General features: G+C 33.2%; 1 protein-coding gene across 2 annotated transcripts in view; it reads right to left on the bottom strand.

The window, feature by feature from the left end:
- Positions 1 to 25764, bottom strand: part of snx29 (sorting nexin 29) — a 247162-nt gene that overhangs the window by 220000 nt on the left and 1398 nt on the right. For both annotated transcript variants that reach the window (XR_012387966.1, XM_688793.10), the window contains exons 2-11: positions 25210 to 25274; positions 22959 to 23011; positions 22705 to 22829; positions 15918 to 16098; positions 13653 to 13723; positions 13308 to 13562; positions 5398 to 5758; positions 2181 to 2305; positions 1898 to 1991; positions 1720 to 1802 (exon numbers count right to left, since the gene is read on the bottom strand). Coding sequence is in view for 1 of the 2 variants with exons in the window: in XM_688793.10 (XP_693885.4) it covers positions 1720 to 1802; positions 1898 to 1991; positions 2181 to 2305; positions 5398 to 5758; positions 13308 to 13562; positions 13653 to 13723; positions 15918 to 16098; positions 22705 to 22829; positions 22959 to 23011; positions 25210 to 25274 (1413 nt within the window). In the remaining variant the exon portion in view is untranslated. The remainder of the gene's footprint in view (positions 1 to 1719; positions 1803 to 1897; positions 1992 to 2180; positions 2306 to 5397; positions 5759 to 13307; positions 13563 to 13652; positions 13724 to 15917; positions 16099 to 22704; positions 22830 to 22958; positions 23012 to 25209; positions 25275 to 25764) is intronic.

The raw sequence follows: 25764 nt of genomic DNA, 5'->3' as shown, positions 1-25764 counted from the left end.
TCATTTATTTTTAGGGGAACACAAAAAGATAGATAGAAACTAAAAGTTATAATCTAGGATGTGACATACATAAGTTTGGGATTAATATGTTTCCTGATGTCTCTGAAAGCATTTTCTTATGCTCACCAATAATATAGATGTGTTTTAAAACATCATTTATTCCTAAGGGTAAAGCCGATGCTGTAGTACCCATTACAGTCATTAACCATTATTATAAATGCTGAAAACGCTTGTGCATTTTAATCCTTTTGTGGAACTATTTATTAGAAAGACTTTGTTTTGTAACAATTAAAAAGTCTTCACTGTCACCCTTGGGTTCATTTATTGTCTTTATCGCTGACTGTATTGTTAATATTCTTCAAGAAACTACAAAAGAGATGCATCCTACTTCCAAATGTTGTGTTATGAGAAGGAAAACAACTCATGAGGTTTGAAACAACATGATGTACGCAAAATGTAATATACTATTATTTTTGTGTAAACAAACACTTTAAATTGATCTGATCTCTGTTCCTGTAAAGCTGTAACCTTTATTTTTTTATTATGAGTTTTCATCACGTTTATATTTAATCATTTGGAAAACACTTTTATTCAAAGTCACTTTCAAATGAGAGCAACAATACTGATCAAAACAACAACAACAACAACAAAAAACTCTATTCCTAGTTATCTAATGCCATATACAAATTTAATGTTAAAAGGTCAGATAAATGTGTTTTATGTAGGAGTAAATCTAAAAGAAAACAGAAAATAGAGCTTAAGAGTGAGGAGTAATTTGGATATGAATAAATAAACAAAAATCAATTAATTAATAAAAAGTGTCAGTATTACATTTTTTATCATAAAAATAAAATGGGTCACACTTTATTTTAAGGTACATTATCACTATTAACAAACCATTAACTATGACTATGACTAACATAAATTTGCTTGTTATTAGTTATTAAAGTTGGGTTTAGGTATAGGGTCGGATTCAAGATGTAGAATGAGATCAAGCAGAATTTGTACTTTATTAAGTATTAATAAACAGATAATATTTTAGAAAAACCACTAGTTAATAGTGAGAACTTTTACCTGTACTAAAATATTACAAGAAAGTGTTAGAAGACCAGATCCATTTTTTGGTCAGGGGACTACAAAAGTATAACAGTAATGAATTGCCAGGTCATTCAATGACTGGGGAAAAGTAAAGTATGTAGTAGGTGAAAGTTAAAAAATTCCACAATTGAAGCTACAAGCAGAGTTGGAAGGGCCCTTGATTGTGGAATCTTCACAATTTAACATCACAAAATACTGTTTAGATTACACTGCCCAAATTTGGTGTTGACCTGATTTCTGAAAACAGCAAAAAAAAAAAAAAAAGTTTTTTGGGGGGAGGTAATAAAAAGTGAGCAACTTCCTGTTGTGATTCAGATATTGCTTTAACAAAGGCTTTAGGACATTTATGTTTCTGTTTGTGCAGTGTAGCTTAAGAGATACGTTGGTGCAGGTGATGCTATCATGCCATTTTGAAAATTTGACCCTTTTGAGTTTTGAAACCCATATTAGATGTACAATTTCATCCCTTCTTATGTGTGTGCAAAGTTTTGTAAGGTTTTGAGCATGTTTAGAGCCACAAAATGCAATTCACTTAAGAAAAAAATAATAAACTGAGAAATTCCAAGAGCATCCTCACACCACCGGTGCTCCTTTACGACAGTATATCTTAAGTCAACTCACCAACTGTCATGGACTCAGGAAGGCCGGGGGTCGGCGGAACACTGATCACAGGTTCAACCTGGGCTGGTAGGTCAGGCTCCATGCTGAGACAGCAAAATAAACAAGTTAATAAGCCTCATTCTCAAAAGCAATTTGAATTGAAATGTTAAAAAAAAACGTGTTGGTTTGTATCTGATACCTAAATTGGAGTTGGCTTTGTTTTTCACTGTCAGTCGGTGGACTTGAGCTCTCCTTCTGTCCATGAAATTCCACATTCTCAACTGAACTAGCAGCTGAAATAGCACAAAAATAGCTCATTTCTCCACGCCAGGACTGCAGTCACACATAATTATTAAGTATCACTATATTTTATTTACAATTATGCTTTAGGACAATTAGAAGACGCATTCAACTTGATGCCAAATGTTTATGGAGAGGAGGACCATGAAAACACAGCCAGATAAATTTGGACACTCTCTGACCTTGTTGTGTGTAGGGCTCACTGGGGGGCAGAGGGATGAGAATGTGTGAGTTGTCGTTGTCATTTTCAGTGATGATTTGCCTTGGACTCCACATGGAGACACTGGATAAACTCCCCACAATCATCCTGTGCAGAGCAAAATGTAATAGTCACACTTTATTGTGTCAGATTAACATAATGCCTACTTACATGGTTAGGGTTTGGTTACTTTTAATATTTACTCATAATTACTGTTACTACCTTGCTAAATGCATAACATTTAAAACACAAATAAATATGTTAAAAAATTAACTATTCTTCTCACCACAGCACCATTTATTCGATTAAAAATACAGTAAAACAGTAATATTGTAAAATATTTATTAGCATTTATCATTAATAATATTTTAAATGTAATTTATTCCTGTGAAGAACAAGCTGAATTCTCAGCAGTAATTAGTCCAGGCTCACAAAATGTTTCAGAAACCATTCAACAAAAAAAGCAATTCTAATTACGATCAAATTTATGCTTTTGTAATATTTGTAACACATCTTTTAACCCCTTTGTAAATAGAAAATTTAAAACCGTGTTTATCTGAAATGGATAAGATGTTAAAATCCCTCACTAATATTAATGTTTGAAACAGAAGAAGACCATTTGCACTAATCCAGGGGTAAGTAAGTAAGTAATTATCAAACACTTGCGAACAAGCTAATCAAGTGTGAGCTAGTTGAGTGTTACTATAAAGCGACAGGTAGTTCAGTTGTAATCAAGGCTAGATCAAAACTCTGCAGGACCACAGCTCCCTAGAACCCTGAACTAGATCAATACTATTTGCACATTAGGCATTAATATATACTACAAACAAAAGCAATTAGATCTTGTTTACATTAAGTGAAAATAGCAGCATTTTCTCAGCAATATGATACTTGCACTAAAAGCAAATACTGATGGATTCTATTTAAACTGTATTTATGCAAAAACAGCACCATGTTCAGTAATTTGCAATATGTGCCGTCAGATGATATATTTCGTCACCTTAGAATTATAAGGTTATTGACATATTCTTATTAAATGACAACTTATTTACATTATGGAATGTTTTTTTTTTTTGTAAATTTTGTTTACATTTTAACACTTTTATTTACAAAAACAAATGTTACACACATACTGTTTGCTATATGGAAAGCAAAAACTTTTAAGTAAATGTGTCAAAATCATTTAGAACACAGACGATTTTTTAATTTAAATTAATAGTTGACAAAAACAAATTATTCTGTTATCATTTACTTATGTAGAGTTACTGAAGTTTGCCCTGAGCGCTTGTGGTTTTTTTTAGTTACTTCTTTGGTTTGGTGCGTCAATCTTATCGATGCTATTATTCAAAAAAGGTGATGATTCGCTCTCAATTGCTTCGTACTGTTTTTATTTTTTATTTTTCTTACATGGTGAATAAAAGACAGACAATTCGGCACAAAGCTGTGACACATTACCACATGCGAATCATTACCTTTTTTGAATAATAGTTATCATTTACTTACCTTTTAGTTGTTTCAGAAATGTTTCTTTCTTTTTTTAAACACATTTGAAAAAAGATCTTAGAAACTTGTAACCAGTGACTTTCATGGTATCGTTTTTTCTACTAAAGAAGTCACTGGTCACAGGCTTGCAGCTTTCTTCACTATTATACAGTATATATATATATATATATATATATATATATATATATATATATATATATATATATATATATATATATATATATATATATATATATATTTTAAATACACTATATTGTGCTCAATTGAATAAAGAAACTCCTAAAGGTTTGGAACCACTTGAGTGTGAGTACATTTTTATTTGTGTGTAAACTGTCCCTTTAAGTACTCAAGGCTACATTTTAAGACTGTATAAGATTACTGCATACTGAGTTTAAATGAGAATATTTATGAAAAATGAAAATATTTATATATATACACACACACACACACACACACACACACTACCAGTCAAAATTTGGGGTCAGTAGGCTTTTTAAATGTTTGAAGAAAGCTTCCGCTGCTCACCAAGGCTGCATTTATTTCATCAAAAATACAGTACAAATTGTAAAATTGTTATTGCACTATAAATTAACTGTTCAAAAGTGGTTTATCGTTTAATTTAATCAATTATTCTAGTCATTTTAAAGATGAATTTTCAGCTTTATAACTCCAGTCTTCAGAGTCACATGATCATTCAGAAATCACTCTAATATTTATTACTATTATTATTATTATTATTGTTAATGGTAATAGTAATAAAAGCAATAATGAAAACAGTAATACTTTAATTTGAAACTACATGCAATAAGAAAGCAGTTATTTAAAATTGTAATAAATATTTACCAATTTAAAAATTTATTTACATTTAATAAATGTCGCCTTGATGAACAGAATAATACTATTTATAAAAATACATGAAAAAAAACCTTTGACCAGTAATGTATATTAATGATTTATAATATTGATAAAAATGAATGGCAGACACCTGAGACATTATAAAGCCCTCACTACACCAACTTTAACTGCATGATGACCCTTACAAAAAATAACCATGGTTTTATTATTGTATTAACCATGTTTGGGATTTTTAGGGAGATTTTTAGTGGATGAATTACAATTTAGCATCCACAGTATTAACCAAAACTACTAGGGAAGTCAAGGGCAACACAGAGGTTAGCACTGTCACCTCACAGCAAGAACGTTGCTGGTTTGAGGGCCAGGGAGAACCGGTTGGCATTCATTTGTGGAGTTTGCATGTTCTCCCCATGTTTCCCCAGTGTTCCGGTTTCCCCCACAGTCTAAAGACATTTGCTTTAGGTGAATTTGGTAAATTAAATTGGCCATAGTGTATGAGTTTGTGTGTGTGTATGAATGTGAGAGTGTAAGGGTGTTTCCCAGTATTGGGTTGCGGCTGGAAAGGCTGTGTAAAACATATGCTGGAATAGTTGGCAGTTCATTCCACTGTGGCGACCTATGATAAATCAGAGTCTAAGCTAAAGGACAATGAACGAATGAACAAATGAATGAATAAATGAATGATTATGAAAGTCAATGGCTGCTGCCTTCAAAAATTCTTCTAAATATCTCGCTGACACAAAGGAGAGCAAATAATCATGTAAGATGTAAATTTGTACCCAAAAAGTAGTAAATGTAAATTTGTGGGTGAACTATGCCTTTTAAGCCAGAAAATAACTCACGTCTCCCCATTCCCATGATCCTCTTCTGGGAGCTCTGGCCTGTTCTTTCTATATATATCGTCCTCATCCTCCTCTTCATTGTCAATGCTCTTGGTATCAGGCAAAAGCCCATTCTGCGGGGGTGTTTCAGCCCAGCTCACAATCCCAGGCTCAGTCAGGCCGTTATGAACAGGAGAGGTGGAGTGCGGAGGGTCCAGAGCCTCCTCAGAGCTCACATGACCCACAGCACTCTTCCTAAGACTCCTCACAACGTCCTCACCAGCCTCGTCCTCGTCTTCCGCACCCGCATCCAGGTCATCGTCAAAGGAGATAATGTTTGTGATCTTCTTTTTACGTCTGCGCTCTTTTCTTAAGCCGGAATCTAAAGTGAAATTAAAGGAATTATATGAATAAAACAATGCCAGCTGCATTCTGGACACTGATAGTGATCAAATTTGTACAAAAAAAAATGTTTATGGGGGAAAGAATTAAGAAAATGCATCAACAGGAAACTCCCTAATTGCAGTTCTAGCCATTACTGATTTTGAGATGGCTAAAAACAACACAAAAAATATAGCTCCATTTGCCAGTCTACTAGCACGAAGGTTATAATAATATTAGTTTAATAATATTATTAAACTGGAAACAGAAAGCTGCTCCTACATATACACATCTAATGAAGGATGTAATGAAACATTTGAAACTGGAGAAAATCAGATTCTTCATAAAAAAAAGTAGTATCACACTATAAAATTTGCCAACCATTTATAGATTATTTTAAAGAGATAAAATCTACAGAAAATAGTTATATTGAAGAGGATTAGAATAATTTATATTAAAACTTAAGGTCAGATCTTATTTATTCCTTTTTTTCCTCATATATATTTGTTTGTTGGACCATTTTTTTTAAGCCAATGTGTTTGAATATTTAAAAATTTAAAAAAAGTTTATTTTTTTTATCAATAGCCTCATTTTTAGTTTTAGTTTTGGCATTTTTGTCTTTACTATAATATAACAGTTTAGATTTACAGAAAGTGGAGTTGGGGAGAGAGGGGGGATGGGATTGGGAAATTCCAAGAGTCAGAATGCCCACAGCGCTATATGTTGGCACACTGACCTCTATTCTGTCTTTTACTTAACCTTATTTTCCCTGATCAATGTTTATAGGCTATAACTAAGTACACCTCGTTTTGAAAATGATTATTTTTATCCATTTCTCAATGAATATAGGCAATGTATTTTGGTGCATTTAAACAAAACAGATTTATTAAACAGATATATTTATTAAATCAATATTTTAGTCACCAAACATAATTAGAAATTGAAAGATAATACAATTAAATTCAAATTTTTAACTAAATTTTATTTATTTTATTTTTTATTTTTTTTCTTCTCTTGATTTTTTATCCTTTTTGTTTAATGTATTTATTATTTTTCTATAACATAAAAATTTGGGTGTATTAGTTTTTGGACCTTTTTTGTTAGATAAGCTCCAGATTTGGCTTCAGTACTGACTAATCTAATGTATAAGCACAAATATAATATTGTTTAGCTTTCTATGAAAAATATTAATTTAAAAGTTAGATGTGTGAGGGATGTACTTAAATATGCTGAGTTTTGTATAATTAAAATGAACTGCTGTGATATAATTTTAAACAAAACCAGGCCGAAATAAACTTGATTAGTTCGATCAAATCTTTTCGCCGAGTTCACTCCGACTGGTAAAGACCATCAAATCATAATTTCATGAGTATTACATAACAGGCAGTGTTCTGTGGCTTTTTTTTTTTTCATTGACACAGCAGTCTGCCGTTCATTTCCTATGTTCGTTCTATCGAGGTCAAACACAAGTAAATGTAACACCCTGGAGAGCTGCTTTAGAGTAGCAACTGAAGCTGTAATTCCAATTTGAAGCAAATTTTAAGTTTCATTTAATACTGTAAAGCTGCTTATGTTGAAGCAATCTATTGTGTAAATAGGGAACACCTGACAACATGCTGCTGAATTATTGTAAAATAATGTACACCCAAGGTGGTGATGCCGAGTCAATTATTCCACTTATACTACAGTTACCACTCAATAAGACATTGTTCAGATGTTTTATTCAAAAACAGCTGCTAGGTTTCATCCATAAAACACTTTTGTGTGCTGGAATTGCTTATACATCTCATCCCAAGACTAGTGATGGTGGCAGGAGCTGTTAATTGGCAGACTATTGCAGGTATTAGAAAACGAGTGAGAGCAAGCGAGAAAGAGATTAAGCATGTACTCTATGAATGCTATGCAACAGCGAAACAGAAACTGTAACTGTTTACAGTTACAGCATCCTCCTTACACTATTACCTCACTACTAGTGTAGTTTTAAACTACAAAATTTCTTTATTGATAAAGAGCTGGTCATACATTTCTGTGTACATTTGTTCCATTGTATATCTGTACTAATGTACTGCATGCATATTTGTCAGTGATTGTGATTTCATGCTTGCTTTCCATATATATATACTTTGCTCTAGTAGGCAATAAAGACCTGTAAAATAAACTAAACCATTTGGCAAGGTGATTTGAATCTATAATGTTTTCAAAATCTGTTGGAACAACTTTAGTTCTGTACTTCAATCAGAATCAAGCATTCAATAGCCCAGCAATTTAAACACTATATAAAATCAAGTGACGTGACTCAATTGCAGAGCAGATGCAACTATAGATCAGTTACAATCACAGGCTTTATAATAGACCAAAGTGTAACGAATATGGCCGACCAGACACATAAATATATTGCATTTTATTCCACAAACTTTGTTATTCCAGCCAACTTTGCCCAGAGAAGACTCGAAACCTGATTCCAAGGTATTTAAGACCCAAAGGAATGTGCCATGCGGCATTAAACACAGGAACGACCTACAAAGGACTCTTTAAACTGCTTGTTTAACACTGATGTTTTCATATAAACTTTACTCTCTTTGTTTAATCATATGTTTTGCAAAGTTTCCCTTTCTCTTGTATTAATATTTTTGGTTTTAATACCCCTGTATATAATGTATAACTGTACCCAAGCTAAACATCCTCTTATACTGTTCAAGTTTGGACTTTTTGAAAAGCTTACTCGCTGTACAAATCGATCGTTGACATTTTATTTTAATATGAGTGCAACATAATAACGTTTTAAGAGACTTTAACATTTCTGTCCCGATTTACATAAAATTTGCCTATGCAAATTCTTCTGCCTCAGACAAAGAGCTGTAAATTACTATTCAAGGAAGTTAGCTTCTAATTGGTCAACTTTCCATGGAGGGTGGATCCGCACCCGCCCTATAAAAGCTTAGGACCTAGCTAAACTCCCTCTCTTCTCTTCGAAACTACCCTCGGGGCTCTGTTCAAACTCTCTTGGGACCTCCCTTGGCACTAGGGTTGTAACAGTATGAATTTTTTACGGTATGATAATCGTCTAAAACAATACCACGGTTTGACGGTTTCGCGGTATACGGTATGTTACAAATGTTACAAAATAATAGAACAGTGAAGCAAATTTGACTTTTTCCAAATAATATATTTTCAGTTACTATAAACAACACCACTTACAATGAACAAATAAAAAAATAATAAAATAATAAATAATGTGTCAAAGTCCAAATAAAGTCCAAATAAACATGGTGCAAATCCTCAGTAAAAAAATAGATATAAATATTTACTATACTATAAATAGTTACACAACGAAACTAGATTCAATATGGAACATCCTTAGGTTTTATGTGCCAGCATGGATATGGTTGTCTGTGGATATCGATTTGGATATGGTTGTCTGCAATGCAGACAAACAGCTGCACCTTCATTTGTGTCTTTTGAAAACAGCAAGAGCAGCAGTTCGTCTTTGCTGTGTCACTGTTTTGTCATGTTTCTGTGCTGCTGTGCATGCAAAAGTACTTAGTATGAGAATTATTTCATGCAAAACTTTTTTTTTTGCGTTTTATTTAGCCGCGCATGAATGTATGCCTATCTCTTATTCCGTGTTGTTCAAAAAGCTCATTGTTGCTCCACAAACAAAAGCGAAACCTATGCTTATTGGTTGTGATATAGCGAGTTTGAACCAATCTGGGCATGGAGGAGGGACAATGCATCAATGTATCATGTCTGGTTTGTCCGGAGACACAGTGACAAGCGTTTCTTTGTCCAATCAGCGTTGTCAAATTTTGATGACGTAAACGCACTGATTCCGGAGCCTCTAAAAGTCCGCGAATGTTATGTGATACAGCACTGGAAAGCTGAGATTATGCCAATCTTTGAATTGTATGAATCGGATCAGCGGATCAAAAGTTATTAAACATTTAAGAGCAATCCTTTTTTTTAGCCGCGGGCAGCTGTCTCGGTCTTTAAGGGTTAAAACCGTTGATATGCAATTGTTCATGGTATGATAATCGTGCACGTTCAAATCGTGGTAGGCCGTCATACCGGTATATTGTTACAACCCTACTTGGCACCCCTCTCTGCTCTGAAACACGCTGCCTGGGAGCTCCCCCTCTCTCTCCCAACTCCAGGCAACCCCCCTCTCTGCTCTGAACCACGCTGTTTTGAACTTTCATCAACTCTCTACAACTTCCTCAGAGACTGAGAAACCTCCAAGAAAGCAGGCAGAAACCCAGACAGAAAGGGTTAATCGCACCGCGCTCCGATATTTCACCGCCTAGAATCCTCTTTGTCGCTTCAACTTGAAACTACAACCTCGTGAGGAACAAAGAGCAACATCAACCACGTGCTCAATAACGGGAGCTCGGATATCACGAACAGACCGCAAGTACATTCAACCCTAAAGAGACAATAGAAGGGTTATATTAAATTTGATTACGTTTGGTTTGCTTGGTTTGTTCTTACAAACTCCGAGGCTTTCCCATCATTACACCTTCTCAACCTCTTACCTCACACGTTACTCTTCCCTATGCTTGTATGAATGTGTGTTTGTGTTAGGTTTTAGTTTCTGTTAGATTAGTCAATAAAGTTTAATTTTGTATAAAGAAAGGTGCCTGTGTATATTAATGAATCTAATGTCCTAAACTTTGATCTTGCAACCCTGCTCAACTTTGTTGATAGCATCGCTGAACGATTTGGTTGTTCGGATCAAAAGAGTTGATACAATTGAAGCCCCGTTCAAATAAATATTCCTCCCGCTAAACTATTCCGCTATATAATGTTCCAGAAGGTACACAAGCCTTGAAATCTGAATCATAACTCGCAACATTATAACGGCGGGAAAGGCGCGGGAAGAATAACCTTGAGCTAATTTACTACAGTAATAATGGTGTAGAAATGCGAGCACTCTAATCTACATTATAATTCGTCACAGATTATTAATGTGGATATGCTTGCAAGCTAATCTACATTATTATTATGATGTGCTACCTGTTTATTTGTGGAGAATAAACAAAGCATTAAATATGTAATTTTACAAAAGAATACACAACGCGTCACTCGTATAGTTTTAAATGTGGTCAATATGGACACTCGCTTTCTAGTCAACAAGCCAATCATCGATCGCTACAGATTGATGATTCTCTGGGGGAGGGGCTTGGTCCAGGTGCGTGTTTTACAATAGTTTCTACAGCTTCATTGTTATGAACACTCTGTGGTTTAAAAATGTGCTGGAATCTCAGCGAATATTTGTCTCACAGTCATAAGAAATATATCTGGATAAAGCTTAATATTTCTTTTTTTAAACAAAATAATTACACGTGAAAACAAATGTTATCTGGTTTTGACATGTTTATGAAACAAATTTGATTTTTATTTTCAAATCTGACTTTTTTATTTTACATCTATTCCCACTTTCTGTCATTCAAATGCAAATCAGTTGACTAAAACTATGAGCCCCAACAGGTCTCTATTGTTTTAGCTGGAGATTTGCTTTCAGAAGACCAGCTCGATCAAATTATTCAGAGGATGATGTATAACATCTAAGTTATTGACTCTTACAGCAATTACATAGACTGTTTAACAAAATGACATCTAGTCATGTCCTCTAGAAGCAGCTATAAAGGAGGTTGGTTTTATTAGCATTAGCTAATTGGCAACCTGAAAAACACAGCTTTTTGTCATAATATGAACAATCAAAAACAAAATTCATGAAGTTTCCAATTTCATTGGTGATTCCAAATATGAAATTTCCTCATAAGCTTGCAAAATTTAATGTCAGCTTATTCTAATGCTGAGTTCAGAGTGCATGATTTTCAAAATAGTCGTGTCACAGATTTTTTCACACTGCATGACTATCTGGGCTAGCGTTTTGTTGCTGCTTTGTTTACACTGCAAGATGGATTGGCGTCAGGAGGTTTCACACTGCATGACTTTAAAATATGAAGAATTGCCGGCAATTCTGTCCAAACTATGTCTCACAACCAAAAAAACGTATATCTTGTGTTATTAACTACGTAATTTGAAAGTAGCCTTTAATGGGGTAGAAAATGTACTTATTTGTTCACCTGGGATTGAAGGGAATTAGCTATTTCTCCTTTATTTATTTTATTTTTTTGACCCGGTTGTAATATTGCTCACATAACACCACAAACAGACACGTGTGCTCCTGCCGAATTTCCACAAGTTTTTCCTCAATTTCTTGTGTCTAAATAGAATGAACACTTTTAACTTCTCCCCCAGCCTCCGGCTGGCCTTCAGGTACCCATACTAGTGAATGCTGCTCTCTCATTAGCTGTAGGCAATCACTGATGTTATTTTCAGTCAAAACACATTTCACATGGCATGATTTGAATCGCCGACATGTCCAGATATTTAGCATGCCAAATATCTGATGGGAGACTGCGACTCAAAGCAATTCAAAGATTGCATCTTTGATAGTTCACATTGTGTGATTGTTAATCGCGTGAATGGGTACCGATTAGCCTGTGATTTCAGTCATTTGTCGCTGATCTTTCAAAACCTGTCAGTGAGTCAAAATCAGGGCTAAAATCATGCAGTCTGAATTCGGCATAAGAGAGAGGAACTTCACTAGCATGCTGGAAATGCCTTTCAAAGGTGGCAACATAGAGAAAGGACTTGCCTCAAAGAGACTTAAACATATCGGTATTGGCCAATGAATGGCTACTTTTAATGATAATGTTATTGACCCAATAAGAAAATAAATTAACAGAAGTTAATTAATTAGTTATTATTTCGGCTAGTTGATCAATTTCAGATGTGCGCTGCTGGTTTTTCACAATGACAAACAAGGACTTCAGAATTGCAGTTTGCAAATGCTTTCGATAAAGGAAAGATCCTGATACCAGTTGTCTACTGATTTTTTTTGTAATAAGTGTCAAGAAATGTATTTATCAATCAACTTATCAATAAACCGCATCAAAATATAAATAGTCATTGGTATGAATATCAAAATGTCCATATCTGTGGAGAGACTGATTTTTAACCTAAGATTTGATTTTAAAAAGTGTAACAAGTACTGGCAAAAATGGTCTGAATTTGTCATTGTAAAGAATTTGTTATAATGTATGTCAAATGTATTATGACTTGATTTTGCAACCCTTATTGCAACCGCTTTGTTCTTTGTATTTATTTCTATTTTTCCCCCTTTGTCAATTTTTTTCTCTTTCCTCCAAATAAAAAAAAAGTCCATATCTGTGCATGGCTGACTCGTGACAGCTGTTATTTGAATGCAGTCATGTATGTTGTTATAGAAAAAATGCAGCACATTTTGATGTCATCTAAATCCTGTAATGGGCCTAGCACTGAGATGTCAGTCAATAATGCATTTCTAAAACTGATTAACCCATAAAAAAAAACTAATTCTATTTCTATGGTATAAAAATGCAGCCTTAAGGAGTAGATTTAGTTCAGAGTAATTCATTTAAGCATACCGTACTAGTAACAAGCTGCTGCACCCCATTTGACTGTGAGTGTATGTGCAGATCTGTTATGGTGCGTGACTCAAATACCTGCAGAAGTGCTGCGGGGCAGGACAGGCAGGGGGTCTGAAGGAGCATCTGAGCGAGGGATGAAACCAGGAACCACAGCAGTGGCAGTACCGATTTCCCGCAGTAACGTGCTGACACCTTGAGTAGACTCTTTCCACAGACTGCTCATCCCCTGTGTGGACTCCTTTAACAGGTGGGACACAGATGATCCTCCGCGGACCTGGCCATTTAGGTCTGTGTTGTCGATGTTGATTGCAAACAGGATGGAATTGAGCCCTGTTGACACATGCATAATATTTGCACTTCAGCAAGAAAGAATATGACTAATATGACTTAATATTGGAAACAATCTCATTTAAATGTCACCTGCAGCCATTGTGGGCAACATACTGGCTCTCTCTTCGTCCAGGACAAATGCCCAGTCTTCATAGAAGGCACTAGTGTGAAGCAAAAAGGAGTCATTTTACATCTACGAAAAAGAATCTTGAAAAAATCTAGCATCTCTTGATTTAATGGATTTAATATATTTGGTTTTGAGATAGATGTTATTATTTGTTGAATCTACAGGAAAAAAAATCTTGATTTGCTAGAATTACAGGCGACGCAGTGGCACAGTGGGTAGCACGTTCGCCTCACAGCAAGAAGGTCGCTGGGTTGCTGGTTCGAGCCTCGGCTCCGTTGGCGTTTCTGTGTAGAGTTTGCATGTTCTCCCTGCGTTCGCGTGGGTTTCCTCCGGGTGCTCCGGTTTCCCCCACAGTCCAAAGACATGCAGTACAGGTGAATTGGGTAGGCTAAATTGTCTGTAGTGTATGAGTGTGTGTGAATGTTTCCCAGAGATGGGTTGCGGCTGGAAGGGCATCGGCTGCGTAAAAACTTGCTGGATAAGTTGGCGGTTCATTCCGCTGTGGCGATCCCAGATTAATAAAGGGACTAAGCCGACAAGAAAATGAATGAATGAATGAATGCTAGAATTACTAGGTTTGGTCTTAAGACAAATGTCAATAAATGTTGCATCTATGGCTTGAATCATAGATTCATGGTTACTGCATCTATTGGTATTTTGAGAAATGTTAATATTTGTTGCATCTATGTAAAATAAAATCTAGTTTCTCTTGATTTATTGGATTTATTAGGTTTGATATAAATGTTAATATTTGTTGCATCTATGGAAAAGAACTTGAAACAATCTAGTTTCTCTGGTTTTATTAGGTTTGGTTTTGAGAAATAAGTCTAGTAAAAATAAGTGGAAATAAGTTTAGTAAAAAAATGTAGTTTCTCTCGTTTTACTGGAGTTATTAGGTTTAGTTTTGTGACAATTGTTAATATTTGTTGCATCTATGGAATAAATCTTGAAAAAATGTAGTTTCTCTTAATTTACTGGATCGTTTAGGTTTGGTTTTGAGATAAATGTTAATCTTTGTTTTAGGCTATTTTAATTCATATTTATCTCTCTCTCTCTCATATATACATATATATAAATACATGCATACATACATCCATACTGTAAATAGTTTTTTTTAATCCCAAATAATGTAATAAAGCAAGGAAATTTTCACAGTATGTCTGATATTTTTTTCTTCTGGAGAAAGTCTTATATGTTTTATTTTGACTAGAATAAACAGTTTTTATTACTTTTAAAAACCATTTCAAGGTCAAAATTATTAGTCCCTTTAAGCTATATTTGTTACCATAGTCTACAGAACAAACCATCTTTATACAATAACTAATGCCTAATTACCCTAACCTGTCTAGTCAACCTAGTTAACTTAGTTAAGCCTTTAAATTTAACTTTAAGAAGGCATCTTTATAGAAAGGTCTTGAAAAAGATCTAGTCAAATATTATTTACTGTCATCATGACAAAGATAAAATAAATCAAAATAAATAAAAGTTGTTAGAAATGAGTTATTAAAACTATTAATGTTTAAAAATGTGTTGAAAAAAATCTGCTTTTCGTTAAACAGAAATTGGGGAAAATAAACAGGGGGGCTAATAAATCTGACTTCAACTGTATATATTAAATAAAGCTGAAAACCTGACTTTCATAGTAAAAAAAACTATGGAAAGTCAAAGGTTACAGGTTTACAGCATTCTTCAAAATGCTTTCTTTTGTGCTTAATAGAAGTCAAACAGGTTTGGAACAAGTAAAGGCTAAGTAAATGATGACAGAATTTTTAGCTTTAGGTGAACTATCGCTTTAAAGTCTGAATGAAACAGTTCATGTTCATGTTCATGTACCAGTTGAAACAGAATACTGAGTAGACGACTTTCTCTCTTGCACATTGCTTCGTAGCAAACTAGAGGTAAGAGGATGTGGTTAAAAATATTGTGGCTGAGGCTATTAAACTTAAGTTCAGACCGACAGATGGACCAACACGCCAAACCTGAAGGCAAATGCTCTCCTTTGATAATCTTTGATTGAACATTACCAAAACACACACCAATTAATTATTCACCTAAAGACTAACAATGTACGCTAACAAAATTAACATTGCAAATTTGGACTTTAAAACCAGAAACACTGAAAATTTAAGTGGTCTCTTTCCAAATTTTTCATAGCTGTGGTGCCTAGAGAACTTCAAAAAGAAAGAGATCCACAAACATAAATCATGGGTGTGACAGTGTATGCATACCTAAGGCGGGCTCGATCTGCCAGCAGCATGTGAAGATAACGCTCCAGCGAGTGTTCGTTCAGTGCACAGCGAAGCCATGCTCGACCGCGACCCTGCTCAGATGTGATATTCCGCAGAGAGTAGAAGCGCTGCAGCTCATGACGGTTCAGGTGATCTTTCACATAAAACCAGAACGTCAGCTCTGCAACACACAAGAGACATCTGCTTAAACACTGTTTTCAGTTCCCAATAATAGACTATATACACAGTACTGTGAAAACATCTTACGCCCCGAGTTCCATTTGTTGTTTTAGTGAGGGTATAATGACATCAGTCTTTATTAAATTACAACCAGAATATAGAGGTTCTAGTTGTATTTTAGGCCTAATTGTTTAAGACAGTTAAGAGTTAGAAAAAGATGGAAGAATGAAGGTATAAAGTATGTATAGGCAATAATATAAGCAGTATGATATTGACCTGGAGTGAAAAGAAAGACAGAACATTGCTAAATCAAAGGATGAACTATTAAAAATGTTAAAAGATGCTTGATATTAAATAGCTCATCATTTCAGAAAAGACTTCAAAGAGTTAAAGCTGTTGCTTGTTGCTAAAGAGGTCACGTTAAACGCAGACTTTTTATGCGAGTGTTTTGATTTCAAAAGTAATTTTACTTCTGAACATTGTATACACAGTCATTTACCCTATTTTCTGTTTGTATATTAAAGATATAGATCACCCAGAAGTAATGACCCTGCACTTGCTCTATACCTTTTAGATACCCGAGCTGGTGGTGGCCTAAGATGTTTGCACAGAACTGTAGATATAGACACATTATAGCGGAAGTTATATGAGGAGGTAATTCTGTGAACCAGAATATATGAGGTAGAGAAAAGGTCAGCAAAGAATGTAAAGTAAACAAATCAACTCAATTTGAAAGTTTAGATTATTTTTTTTTTTTTTGCCTCAGATGAGATCAAAACGAGGATGCATTTCACTAATCTGACGTAGAGCTTGTTGGGCTGTCTGTATATAACAGTTTTTTTTAAATGGGGTCACTCAGTCAGGGCTCAGGTGGTCTTCTTGTCTGGGCTCTGTGACATTTAATTTGTGAAGCATACAGATTGGTGCAGTCTAGTGGTTAAAGATCTAGACTGGAAAGCAAAAGGTTGCGGGTTGAGATGTGAGCATTTCACTTGACAAACATATTATTAATAGCTAAATATTATTTAATTATACACTTATTCAAAAGTTGATATTTTGAAGCTGTTTCCATGTTTTTTGAAAAAGTCTCATATGATCACTAGGGACTATATTTACTTGTTAATTGCCTTTTGCTTTTTAAAATCTACCATCAGGATTCACTAAAGAGATGCAGTGAAACATTTGGGCAGAAAAGGCATGAGCACAGATTTTTTTTTTGCTGCAGATCTTCATTCACGTGTCTTAAAATTATTAAGCAAATTAATTGTAACTATAAAAGATAAGTCAACTTAACAGTTTCAAGTACAAAAGGTTTACTCCATATTTAAGTAAAAGTCAACTTTTTGCTTTTAAGCCAATGTTCAAGTTTTTTAAACTAATCGCTCTTTACAATGTATGATGGCAAATAGGGCTACACGATATTGAAAAACCTGACATTTTGTTTTGCTGCGATATCTTTTGTGATATAAATATAATTTCACAAGATTATTTGAACAGCTCTATTTGGGAAGATTTCATTCATTTAGATCATCAAGTCTTTTTATGCCGTTCATCTGCTTGAATTATAATAAATTACAAAATACGACAGAGCAAAAATAAAAGTGAATAACAATAAACAGCGTTTTTTTGTGGTTTTTTGAGGAGCGTAACACTGTTCAGAAGTACAAAAATTGAACAATCAAACGTAACATAAACACATTAAATAATGTCTTATTCTTTATTCTTTAATAAATAATCCAATTCTGTGACTGTTGCAGATACACAACAGTCTGTGATGCTCAATCTATATATTGTTCAGCCATAATGCCAAAGCTGACATTTTAGCATCCATTAATACAGTCTTCAAAGTATAATGATCCTTCAGAAATCTCTAGTTTATTTTTTATATTCATTACAATAATGTATTTATTTAGTCATTTCCTTTATTCAAAGTTTTGGTTTACTGTTTTTATTTATTTTAATAATGTTTTGATTTATGTTTCTTATTCAATCATACTGTGCATTAACAGGTATATAATTGTTATATATATTTTTAAATTACATGAATCAATCAATTTTATTAATTTTTTTCTGGTAACTAATTTTATTTTGTAATCTGATGGAAATGTAATATTGATGGTCATATATTGATGACTGACAATTATATACTGATTACTGATTAAGGTTTTGATAAAGTAAATCTCAAATGCATTATAATCATTGGGTTATTACAGCCATGTGTGATCTACTGGTTGCTTAAGAGTTAAGGAGCTCTACAGAAAGTCCTATCTAAAACATTGTAACACTGTTTTTAAAAATGCCTGTGAGCCCATCCTTGGTATCCTTTTGCTCACAGAGGCTCTCTGTGTGTAAACTGACTATTCTCCAGGGAATTAAAGCAATTAAAAGATAAACTTTGTCGGACTTTATTCAATGTCTTTACATCAAAATATATTACTTGTGAACAGTTAGAAAATTATTTTTATTATTTTAATAATGTATTATATGCATAATAAATAATATAGTATGTAATAAATATAATTTAATTTAGTTTTTAATAAATTAATATTTAGACATTTTTGTTGCGTCCAGTACTACTTTGGTGTCCCAAGGGGTCTCTAGACCACAGTTTAAAAGGCCCAGCTTAGAGGTTTAAAATATTTTAACAGTTTAATAAGCGCTGTTCAGTTTATCAAATATATTTGTTGTCTTTTAAAAGACATTGCACTACTTCATGTTTTTTTGATCTTTGATAAGATCTGTCATCCTCATAATCCTGAAAGAGGACTGTGACTTGCTGATTAATAACGTGAAACAACCTCCTTATGTAGATTTAGCATTTATCTAAAACCTGGCAAACTGTTAAACAATCTGTCTGACATTGATAAAACATCTACACCAGTTCATGAACACTGAAATTATTGCACATAGTCAAACAACAATAGAGAAAAAAAAAACTTCATCACATGTCTTAAGTTTACAAGCTTCAAGTACAGTTCATCATGTATATCATTTACAATGGAAACTCATATAATAATAATATAATAATAAATTCCCCACCACTTTCGGGGGTGCAATAAACTTTCTACTCAAGAAAAAAGACAAGTTCTCTGCACTGATTGAGAGTATCGCTCTTGGTTCTGCTGTTCATATTAAACAGCTCAAAACCACAGCAGGTGTGATGACTAACCTCAGAAAAGCCTTGTTTCTCTTTTTGGCCACTTTTACAGGAGCTTGTTACATAACCATCTGGTTTCATAAACAGTATCAGCACCTGGTTTTCCTGTATGAGCATTCATAAGCATCTGTTTCCTCTATGGACAACCCAGAACACCACATGTGCTCTTTGTTACTAGGGAAATCTCTCAGGCAATGTCTCTCAGGGGCACCAACTGAGACAAACTCATTAAGTAGGGCAAAAAGTTCACAGAGTAAACCACTAGTAAAGCACTTCTTTTCAGATTCGGGAAAAGTTATTTATTTGGATCGAAATGTTGTTTTTTGGATTCATAATTTTATCATTTTTAGTTTTTAGGTTATTTTAAATCAAGTGTTTTTATTAATTTAAATGTATATTTTATACAAATCCATGTTTATTAGTAAATATCTTAATAAAACATGTTTTTCTGATCAAGTCAAGTTGAGCTTTGTTGTCATTCTAACATATGAGAGGACATAAAGTAGAATGTTGCATCTCACAGACCAGCATATTTATTAAAAACAAACATACCGTTGAAGTCAGAATTATTAGCCCCCCCTGAATTATTAGTCCTCCTTTTTATTTTATTCCCCAATTTCTGCATAACGGTGAAAAGATATTGTCAACACATTTCAAAACATAAGTTTTCTCATTTCTAATAACTGATTTATGTTATCTTTGCCATGATGACAGTAAATAATATTTGACTACATATTTTTCACAACACTTCTATAAGCTTAAAGTGACATTTAAAAGCTTAACTAGGTTAGGTGAGTAAACAAGGCAGGTTATGGTAATTAGGCAAGTTATTTTATAAGGATGGTTTGCTCTGTAGATTATCGAAATAAAATATTGCTCAAAGGGGCTAATCATTTTGACCTTAAAATGTCTTTTAAAAAAATTTAAACGGCTTTTATTCTAGCCAAAATAAAACAAAGAAGACTTTGTCCATAGGAAAAAATATTATTAGATATACTGTGAAAATGTCCTTGCTCTGTTAAACATCATTTAGGAGATATTTTTAAAAGAAAAGAAAATTTCAAACTGTGTTTAATAATTCTGATTTCAACTGTATAACAATAGACCATAGCAAAGAACATATACACACCCTAAAACCTAATGTACAGAAGAACTAACACAATTTTAAACATAACATGTTTTGATAAATGCTTTTTAATAGCTAATTTTTTTTATCTTTGCCATGATGAAGGTATATAAGATTTTTCTAAGATTTTTAGACTCTAGTATTCAGCTTAAAGTAAAATTTTAACTAGGTTAATTAGGTAATCTACACAAGTGGGGTAATTAGGAAAGTTTTTAGCATTTTGTTCTGTGACAAATAAAATAAAATCATGTATATCATCAAATATATTATTAACCTCAATTTGGTTTTTTTTCTTTTTTGTTTTTTTATATTGATTTTATTCAAGAAAAATGAAAAGAAATAAGACTTTCTACAGTAGAAAGTATCTACTTTAAAAATATGTTTTTTAATTGTAGGAAATAATTGCAAAATAAAAATCCTTGCTCTGAATACAAATTTTACTGGAGGGTTAATAATATTACCTTCAATTGTACAGTATATGTGAATTATATATATATATATATATATATATATATATATATATATATATATATATATATATATATATATATATATATATGTGTGTGTGGATAAAATTGTAGGTACCCTTCAATTTTGGCCAGTCCAGTTTCATTAGTTTGCCTTTTTAATGCTTCTGTTGAACAACAATTTGAAAGCAATATCTTGTTTTCAATAGTTTATATTAAGTAATGTTTAATTAACTTCTATATTTTTCAGTGACCACTGTAGTTTTTCTTCAATGGAATGGTACCAACTATAGTTCCTGTATACTCATATTATATAGTTTTTTATTTATTTATTCAATCATATATTTTTATCACATTCTTCCTCTCGTTCATATTTGCAGTCCCCCAAGATTGGGTACACAACCCAAGATATTCAGGCTGATTTTGAACCAATTTTTTTCCCCAACAATACCAGGTAAGGTCCCAATTGTCTTGGTGCCTCTAAAGATTATCTTTCCAAATTTTATTGTGGTGTGTGAGGTGACTACATCTGCCCGGAAGAACATTGGAGACACTCTGATCGTGAATTGTAAATACATGTTGAATATTTATGATCAGAAGTCCTGATGTATTGGGGAACCCCGAGGGTAACCATTTGATATAATCATAAAGCAAGCTGACAGAAGATGGAAGCATAACAAACAGTGATGTACAGAACAAAGTAAAACAGAATTAGACAGCTGACATTGTGAGTGGCCAAATTTAGCAGATTTTAATGTATATTAAAACATTGTTTATTCTTTCACCATGTTTATTCTCAAGTCTCAATATGTAGTCTCAAAACTGTCTGATAAACTGGTCTAACACAAAGTCTACAGCAGGGGTCATCAATCTCGGTCCTGGAGGGCCGGTGTTCCTGCAGGGTTTAGCTCCAACTTGCCTCAACACACCTGCCTGGGTATTTCAAATACACCTAGTAAGACCTTGATTAGCTTGTTCAGGTGTGTTTGATTAGGGTTGGAGCTAAAATCTGCAGGACACCGGACCTCCAGGAACAAGTTTGGTAACCCCTGGTCTACAGTTTCAAAACCTCTGAAATTCTTTATAAAAAAAAAAAAAAAAAAAAAAAAGGGAACTTAAAATTTTTGATTAACAAAATTTTGTTAATTTTAAGTTTATTTTTCATAATTGTACTATTTTAAAATGCATAAATTGCTTAACAGGGAAAACATCAAGTTTAAAAATGGTGTGTAGTCTATAAGATGATGCATGATTTGTCTTCTCCCTCTGACTTTATAATCAATTTAAATCTGCTGAAAACAGATTAACTAGAGTAACTATTACATTATTCTACTTAGAAAAACTTATTTTGGTCAAAATGGATCAAATTATGGGAGTTTATTACCACAATCTATTAGAGAAAGTGCAACCTTTAATCCGTTTAAGTATCATTTTAAGAAAAGGCTCCTTAATAATTAACATTGTGAACATTAGTAGTTGTTGTTTGTTGTTGTGTTTTTTTGTTTGAATTTCGGATTTTTGTTGCTTTATTGGACTATAACATCTGGCAAAGAGGCTACCAAACTAGATTTAAGGGCTAATTTGTTTTTGTTTTTTTTTACCTTTTTTTCTCCATGTTTGTGGTCTCTAATAAATTTGATGATAATAATAAAATCCTTTCTTGTGTACCCAGCTTAAAACAAACCATTTAAAAGGCCAAGAATTTCACAGGGTAATTGCTTAGTAAAGCACTTATTTTAAGCATCCTTTTTCTAAAAAGCACATGGATTAAACCAGCTGGCCAAAACATACAGATTTGACAGAAAATAAAGTCTGGATTTCTGGATGTGCATTAGTTGCTGGAGCCAGTTACAGTACCTGCTTCGGTTTTACTGCTAAATCCTGCAACATGTTTAATGGCAGCTGCTGTGAGGGCTAAACCTCGACTCTTCCTCAAGCCGTGCTGAAGTACCGCTTCAAACTGGGCACACAGGCATATGACCCTACGAAAAAAAACAATATAATTTATGCAATAAAGCAGTTAACTACATATAAATACCAGAAAAATAAATATCAGATTTTCCAGATTTCTAAAATAAATATGTAATACACTGATGAAACATTCTTCTCACCTGCTATCAGAATCTGAAGCGATCTCCTTCCTGCCACCAAAGCGAATTTGGCACTGAGGAGATAATAATCACATTTAGAGCAAGTTCAACCTTAAGCTAACATGGAAATTATTATATACATACAATTCGGGGTAATGTTTTAAAATAACGATCCATTAGTTCATGTTTTTAATAACATGAACAAACAATAAACAATACATTTATTACAGAATTTATTTAATCGCTGTTAATGTATATTCATTTTTTTTTCAGCTAAGTTCCTTTAATAATCTGGGGTCGCCACAGCGGAATAAACTGCCAATTTATCCAGCATATACACTCATTCACACTCATACACTACGGACAATTTGAGCTTACCCAATTCACCTGTACCACATGTTTTTGGACTTGTGGGGAAAAACTCCACAGAAAAACTCCAACTGACCCAGATTTAATATATTCATATTTAAGCATATTAATATGCAAGCACAACAGCTGTTAAATATAAGATAAACAGTTGCTGTATTCAGAATAAAATGCCAAGGTGACCTGGCTTTTTCTGATTGCTCAAGCAAAATTTTGAAATTACGGCTCATTTTGTCAAAACACTACACAATTTACACATCCACACACACAGAGAGCAGAACTCATCAGTTCTTTTGCAAAATGAAACACTTCATTCAAAACTTTACAACTTTAATACAAAACACAATTTTGACACCGTACAGAACACACACGCTTCATTCAATATAAATCTGTTTGCTTCATTTACACACTGTGGTAATCAATCTTTAACACTTGTATCATTTTTAACTAATACTAATATAATCTGGGTTCAGAGGTATTGCTATTAAGTACGTTAACATACTGTATTCATCAAACAGTGATAGACTGATAGCTAAATATTGCCTTATGCTAGCAAACTATACAACAAATGTAAAGTGTATTTATTTAGCTTTCTGGGGATGCATATATTTCAATATAAAAAAATTCCCATCCCCTGTCTCCTGTTTACCAATGATTCTCCCTTTAGTGCTTCCTCTTCCATACTGCGACATTGCCTTCCATATTTATTGAAGAGTAATATTTATAGCTATACTACTGTAAACATATTTATTGAAGGCTAACATTTATAGCTATATTACTGTAAACATGTAAATTTAAGACTAATAGCTTCTACCTATTGCATTTTTTATTGTGGTTCCAGCTGATTGGTGTGTCTACAATTTTGCAGCATTGTGTGTGCACACCTGATGGCTGTGTTTAACCTATGGTTCGTGTGTGTGTTCATTTGAAGGCCTTTGCTTTAAAATTGAAAGAAAATTCCATTATAAAAAATTTCTGTGTCAAAAGCATCCAAGTGTGTTTAGTAAATTGCATATCACTGTGTGTAATGTTTAGCAAAAAGTGTGAAGCTGACAATTTGCTTAACAGTTGTGCAGATCTAGCCTTGTGTTTTGCTCCTTTACGGTTTTGCTAATGGTTGGAAAAGTTTAATTTAGCGTATTAGCAGTCATGAAAAACTGCAATATCATTCATATGAACTTTTTTAGTGTGCCATTATTGCAAAATATTTAATTAGGCCAAGAACATTCACAGTTTTATTATCTACAGATTACACAATGTCTGAAAGGTCATTAATTTTTTGACTTGCACACAGTCAATATTTTCTTGCACATTTTTTTAAATTAAAGATAACGACAACTACTGAAAAAAAATAAAAGAGTTCAAACAATTAGCCTGTTGGTTTTAATAAAGAAAGATAATATCTGATATAATAAAATAAATATCTTCAAATTAAGTTTAATTAAAAATAAGCATTCAATTTAAATACACTTTTCTATTAAAAATGTGCCAATTGGGACCCGACTATGAGGTCTAATATTTACCTTTTTATTTCTAAATAAAAACTGTTTATTCACTTAACTAATCCCCAACCCCCATATTTAAAGACACAATAATAACTTTGATATACATAATAACTTGAGCATTGCTAGAGGTCACTTATTTCCAGAGAGACTAAATCAGATCATTTCGACTGACTATTTCTGTTGACATTTAGATCAAATATGAAAGATTCAAACAGCAAAGCCGTTCACTTTGTGGTTTGTCGAGAAATAATCACTGTTAAAATTGGCCAATCACAAACCTATATTGGTCAGTCGCTTAGTCTTTTCTTGATCTAAGCCAGCATGATAAAAGAGGAAGTGGTTTGGGTTAGCACTGGAAACAAATAAACGATCGGTAATGAAACAAGTCAATGTTACTTTACCTGTTTAACCGCATCAAGAAGTCTCTCTAACAGGTTTTGTCTTTTAAGGTCATTTTGCTGTGCGCCTGTAAGGTAAAGTTACTAGTTGAATTTACCTCACTCAACAGCATTAACACATTAACAATAAACACCAAAAACCACACAGTGCATGGAATAAATAATAATGATTAACATAATGGTAAAAGATTGACTGCTTGACACTTACTTTGCAAGCACTTTTTTCTTCATATACAGTTAAAGGCAAAATGATTAACCCTTAAGTGATATTTTCATTATTCTTTAAAGATTTTAATAATATTTAAAATAATAATAAGTTGTTGTTTAATGGAGATCTTTTTCCAACACATTTTTAACAATCACTTTAACAACTTTTCTCTTTTGTCTTTGCCATGATGACAGTAGTACATAATATTTTATTAGTTGTTTTGCAATATATTATCATTCGTCTTAAAGTGAAATATAAAGGTTTAACTGGATTAATTCATCAAGTCATTGGATAACACAGGTTTCTTCTGTAACCAAAAATTGCAAAATGCAAATAAAAACTGATTTTAT

Source organism: Danio rerio, chromosome 12 (assembly GCF_049306965.1).
Source record: "Danio rerio strain Tuebingen ecotype United States chromosome 12, GRCz12tu, whole genome shotgun sequence".
Classification (NCBI taxonomy): Eukaryota; Metazoa; Chordata; class Actinopteri; order Cypriniformes; family Danionidae; genus Danio; species Danio rerio.
Note: the sequence above shows the minus strand (reverse complement) of the source record. Positions and strands in the feature narration are given on the sequence as shown.